The following is a 6,096-nucleotide window of genomic DNA, read 5'->3' on the forward strand; positions in this document are numbered from 1 at the left end:
GGGAGCAGCGGTTTGAGCCCGTGAGGTCCCGAGAGGTGCCATTTCCTGGTGGTGCGATCGCGGCGATGGATGGGGGCGAGATGCACCTGAAAGTGCGGGAGAACGAGACGTGTCCTGCGCCCCAGGAGGAAGCGTTTCGCTGCGCTGCAAGAAAGCTGCCATCGTGTTGGATTAAACCGGCACCAGGGTCCGTGGATGCATCGCCGAAACCTCCACGCATGGTTTAGGAGCGGGCTCTTCGTTTCCGTGCTGTCATCCTTACTGACGCGGTCACCCTGACTTGTTTTCTCTATCTCGTCTAAATCAGTCACCGCGTTATCAGTTTGGACCGTGTAACAGTTGGGCAAAGTCTTCACTGAGTTTCTTAAAACAGCAAAGCAATGTCAGGCATCAGCCCTGCTTGTGGAGGAGACTGAGATCCAGTGATTCTTAAAGACAGTTGATTTACCAAGCTGTTTATAAATTAAACCTGGAAAAGCTATAAATAGCAAGGCAGTAGGAATCACGAGCATCTTTGTTGACCTAGTTATAGCTTGTTAGTAAAATAAGGTACTTCCGACTCTGTGGAAGTATACACATAGGAACTGCAGCTCTTTTCTGGAGGCTGCTTTCCTGCAGTCACTGCATTTGACAGATGGAAAAGTCATGGGAAGGGAATGAAGCTTGAAAAAAACACTTTGGCGTTGAACAAGTGCGTTGTTATACTGTCATTTGTTACTACACCTTAATTTCCTGACACTCTCCCCATGCCACTACAATTGTATTTTCTTTTCTAAAGCCCTTTGTAAGAGAAGCTGAAAATGCTGTGTTTCTCATAGGGAATACTTACCAAAACAGCAGCAAAACAAGTGCAGGGAAGTCTTTCAGAGGTACACGTCTTTCTGCACTTAAGCAGGAAAAGCAGCTTTTAGAAAGTGCAATGATTTTGGTAAATACTGTCTTCATATCTCTGCAAATGTTAAAGGCAGTGATAACTGTCTACAGTGTGAGATAACTAGATACCAAGCTCATAAGAGTATAAAGATTAGGGAACCTTGAAATACGCCATCAGATTGCTTGACATATTCTGAAATAAGCTTTTAAATGTACTTCCTTTGAGCTGTGTTCATGCCAGGCAAAAGAGTTTGTTTGGTAGCACAGATTGGGGGTTTAGTAATTAAAACCAGCACTTTCTCAAGAGTTAAACTTGTGCTATGGGTATTATACTGTTGACCATGGCCGTGTTTTTCAGATAGTGAGTATCTGAGGTTTGATATTACCTGAAAACATTGTGCTTAAAGTCAGTTGTTCAGAAACGTTGTGATTTCATCCTGGGTGGAGAGTCCCGCTGAGCTCTGACTGTACAGACTAAGTGCATTGTCCAAGCCTCTGCAGGTTTGTAGGCTACTGAAACAGTAGATGCTGAGAAACTAATTGCAGCTCTCCTTCATCTTGTTAAAGGTGTGAGAGTCCTCGTGGATGCCAGAGAGAAACTTCATATCCCCTGGGGAGATCCTGCGAACCAGAGTAACGGAGATACGATGATGGCGTTTGACACCCGCTCCGTGACAGTGGTGCAGGGCATGGTGGAGACAGCAGTGTTCCTGCAGTACCTGCCAGCCATCCGAGCCCTGTGGGCTGACAGTGGCATCCAGCACGCATACGACCGGCGCAGGGAGTTCCAGCTGGTAAGTTCTGTGTTTGTGTTTGTAATTGAGTGTGTAAAACACAGCTCGAGCGGCCTCCTCGTGGTTCTGAAGCGTTTTGGAATGGTGCAGTGTTACCCTGTGGGATTGCAAACAGATTGCATTTAGCTCCTTCCCTCCCCTTTTTTTACAAAACAAGAATAAAGAGCTGCTGGCATAATTGTCCTCATTTCATATGTGAGAAAGCAGAGGTCTAGAGGGCTTTTATGTCTTGTAACAAAGCTGGTACCTCCGTAGTGTTTTTACCATACGATTGTTTCCTTTGTTAACTAGTGCATTAACTTAAAACAGAACATGGTTTGCAGTAGAGGAAGACTCAACAGTAATGTGATTTTTTTAAGAAGAGATATGCATGGGTTAATGAGAAGAATTTAAAAACCACTCCCTTCTCTATTCCAGTTTGAGCAATCTAGCAAACATTCCCTCTGTATACTTCCTGTTTAATTTTGAATGTCTATGTTCATGCTCATTTAACAAGATTTTTGTTAAATTCAAGTTCTCAGCTGAAGGTAGAGTATACAGTTTAATAGCGGGGTTGAGGTAGAGTGTACAGCTCTACAGTGGTGGTGGAAAGGAAGAAGAAACATGTCTCGATCTTGAGCTGGAGCTTGAGCTCCCTGTGACAGCTGAAGTCCCTTTGCTCTATTTCCATGCAAATGCTGCAAAAGGAAACAAAGAATTTAAGTTAAATTTGCTGCTTACTGGTTCATAGACTTGTGTAGTAAACGCCAGTGGCACAGGGATTTGTAGGGATGGAGGTTGAGAAACTTAAAATAGATCAAATCTGTTCTTGTAGGTCTCTGAAATCTCAGTGGCTTTGTGTTTTTTTATGTCTTAAAAATAACCTTTGTGTTAGTGTGAATCTGAACAATAGCTGATGATGTCTCCTGTTGAGCTGTTATGAATGGTTGTGTAATTGTGCTCTGGCTAAAATAGGTTGTGTAAATACTCTATAAATATGTATTGCTCTGATCATGGAACATCTTGTAGACGTTGCAGGATGGGCAGGTGCCTGTCACCCTGTCACCTGCCCTGTGAGCTCTGAGCTGTGTAATGTGTTTCTATGGAGACCTGTTGCTCCTTGCATTTTACCTTCAAGGTGATCAGAAGAGTGATTGCTCTGCTCCTGGTGCAGATGTGACCTACAGTGACACAACTGCTTTGCTAGAGTGATCTGGTTTAAAAGCTGGTAAATAAACCTGCTGAGCGTGGCTGGTGACTGCAGGGGAAGCAGCAAAGGAAAAGGGACCTATTGCCATATCGTCTTCTCCAGTGTCTGAGAAGAAGGTTCTTTCCATAACTGAAGCTTGTGCAGAGTTTCACTTTGAGTAGGATTTGAAGAATGTGTTTTTCTGCTTCAGGCAGAAAAAACCCTATTGCTTTCTTTTGGAAATCCCTAAATCTGCATGATATTCTGGATCACGTATGGATCCTGTTATGTTTTAGGCAGAGCTCCAGCATATTTTTAAGTGCTCTTAATAGTTGACCACTATCCTAATACTGATTTTGAAAGTAAGGTAACTGCTTTATTTATACTTAAATTGCTTTATTCCCTATATCCTTTCAAAATCTCAGCCCAAGATATTTATGCCAAGTTATAAACATGAAAAAAAGGGAGCAGCTGAATGATGTCACTGTATTGAGTGCAGCAGTGTGAGCAGTGCTGGCCAAGCATGAAGTCTGGGGTTTTACCCCAGCTTAAGCTATGACAGAGCTCCATGTGGGCAGCAGAGTGCTGGAAGACTCCCGGAAGCAGCATGGATCTTTGCCATACCTGCTGGCGGGCTTTGGAAAAGAGGGTTCAGAGAGTTTAGGTATGTGAGGTACTATGGAAGGAAGACACAAATGGTTAAGGACGGAGTGATGGGCGTACCCGAGACAGGAGGTAGAGCAGGGGGAAGCTGGAATAGACACAGACAGTGCCCTTGGGTCTAGTGCTGACTCTTGAAGTAAGGATTCAGGACTGAAAATTGTTAGCATTGCAGATGGAGAATAAAACAGTGTTCTACTTCCAGTTCTGCTGGGGACAAAAAATGTGATGAAAAGAGAGATACTGGCAAGATCTGTGCACATTTGTGAGAGGCCGTGGAGCTGTTCATACCGTTTTCCTTCTTCTCCATCGGTTTGCATTTACAATGCCAGAGATGATGCTAGGACCCTGAAGAAACAATGTGGTCTTTTTATAGCTGCATGAGAAGGGAAAAAGCAGAACTTGGTTATATTTTAATGGAATTAGAAATCAGCATTTCCATGCCTCGTTCACTGGAGTGTCCTTCCTCTTTTTGTTAATGTAAGTGGTCATGAGGATAGTCAATATGATTTATTTTCCTTGGTATAAAAATAGGGGCCTTCTGGCCACTAACAACAGTATTTATGAAAATTCATGAGGTCACTTACGTAGTGCTTTAAAGCTAATTACAGCTTAGTACATGTGAGCCACTTCAGTGCTTCTCAGGTGGTTAATATTATAGTCCCTCAAATTTTATTACCAACTGAAGTCATTCAGGTGATAGTTCCACTAACACAGTTAACCAGAGACTGTTTTGGCTCTGTAGCTTAGTCAGTTCCTTGAACTTTATATTCTGGTTGACTCCAAGCTTTCTGTCCTTCATGCACTGAGCTTATTTCTCCTACAGCCTCTGGTCGACGTCTGATGTGGATTAGTTACAGCGTTAGTCTGAATCAGCTGAAGCTCTCTGACATCTAATGGTTGTTGCAGATTTCTCATTGCCAGCTGGTTTACAGTTAAAATCTCCTGAAATGACTTGGATAAAACACACTCATCTTAATTCTACAACATGCAAAGTAATTTAACAAGGCATTTCCTCGCCTTTGTATTTATGCTGGTGAGCTGTTCAGTTCTGCAGTTGTTAAGGCGGGCTGTTCTCACTGGGACTTGCTCAGGGGCACTGGCAGCTGAGGAGTGGCTGGTGCTGCTTATCTAGTAACACCAAGGAAAGCACTTCTGAGTAGAGTATGGTTGTACCCTGCTACACTGCCTCTCACTTCAGCACATCTGCAGTGAACTCACATGTGCTATGAGAGCTGTGCACTGAGAAGTGTTCTGAAGTACTCTCCAGGAGTTTTCTCATTCTCTGACAATGGAAAAGTGGGATGAGAGCTGAGTAGCCCAGATGCACGATAAGCTTTGAACCTGTTAAAGGTTTGTTCTTGTTAAAGATAATGTTTGGGTGGGTTTGGATGTTTGCTACCAGCAATTGTTGATCTGCAGATAGTTACATTTTGCCCTAGTTGCAAATTACACTGGGTGTTGTTGTGTTGTTTTGTTTTTAATGCCATGAAGATGCAGTGCTCAGGGGCAGTGATGACACTTTATTATGTCCATATCTGCACAGAACTGCAGACATGGATGGTACAGCAAGGATGGCAGGATATGCATTTACCTCTGGATCATGTTTACTTCTGTGACATGTCTGCAAGTGCTAGATCAGATTATAGAAGACAGGAAAAGGCGTGTTCAGCTCAAAGTTATGCTGCTAGTTTTGCTGCAGCTTCCCTGCAGCATTTTCCTGTTGCAGAGTAGTATTTTAGAAGAGTGTTGGTCAGTTTAGCTGACTTTTATCTTGTCCTGGTGGGGCTTTTCTGGGTTTTGTCTCTGAATATTGGTGGGACTATTGTACACACAAGAACATTATACTAGGTCTGCTGGAAATAATGAGTCCTCAAATGGCCACTGCAAAGTATTAGCAAAACTTGCAATTCTCTTAGGTGCGTAGGCAACACATCCTTGAAACTTGCTTGTTTATAGTGATCCTGATGAAGTCAGTTGTGTTTGAAGCCAGACCAGGTTGCCAGATTTGAGCTCCTTCTCATGTGTGGGTGCCCATCTCATGGTCAGTACTTCAGCATCTCTCTGAAGTCACAAATGTAGAACCTGGAAAACCAGTATCTGTCGTTCATTAAAAGCATCTACAGCATATTTGTGACACTGAATTTCACAAGCCTTTCAGCAGCTTGTGCCCTCTGTAATGTGCTGGTAACTCCTCCCAGTGATCATCTCTGCAACCTCCCCACACCCCAAAGTTGGGGGGTGGCGATATCTTTCCCCCTTCCCTTCCCCCGATCCTCTCTTGGTTCTGGGATTGGGTATTTGGTTGCCCTGCTCTGTTTCTGGTTGAAGAGTGGAAGTGGTACTTCTATTAGGACATGCCTGAGTACATGAACTGTTGAGGAGAGTTTTTCAGTCTGATTGAAGAATCTTCTTCCATTGCAGACACGAGATCCAATCACCCAGCACTTCTGCAAACAAGTGCATTGGCTGTTTGGGCACTTAATCATATAATTCAGAGTTAACTTAAGTATAATGTTGTAATTACACTGAATATTGTTCAAAATTCTGTGGGGAAAACAAAAAGCTGCTGCTTTGTGTTGAAGTATGAACTATTTTCCC

The 6,096-nt window shown here is 43.2% G+C and overlaps 1 protein-coding gene across 1 annotated transcript in view; it reads left to right on the forward strand.

The window, feature by feature from the left end:
* Positions 1–65: 65 nt before the first annotated feature.
* Positions 66–6,096, forward strand: part of GNA13 (guanine nucleotide binding protein (G protein), alpha 13) — a 21,963-nt gene continuing 15,932 nt past the window's right edge. The window contains exons 1-2 of the mRNA XM_010014976.1: positions 66–221; positions 1,383–1,667. Of these exons, the coding sequence (XP_010013278.1) occupies positions 66–221; positions 1,383–1,667 (441 nt within the window). The remainder of the gene's footprint in view (positions 222–1,382; positions 1,668–6,096) is intronic.

The sequence above is a fragment of the Nestor notabilis genome, unplaced genomic scaffold (assembly GCF_000696875.1).
Source record: "Nestor notabilis isolate BGI_N333 unplaced genomic scaffold, ASM69687v1 scaffold34305, whole genome shotgun sequence".
NCBI lineage: Eukaryota > Metazoa > Chordata > Aves > Psittaciformes > Psittacidae > Nestor > Nestor notabilis.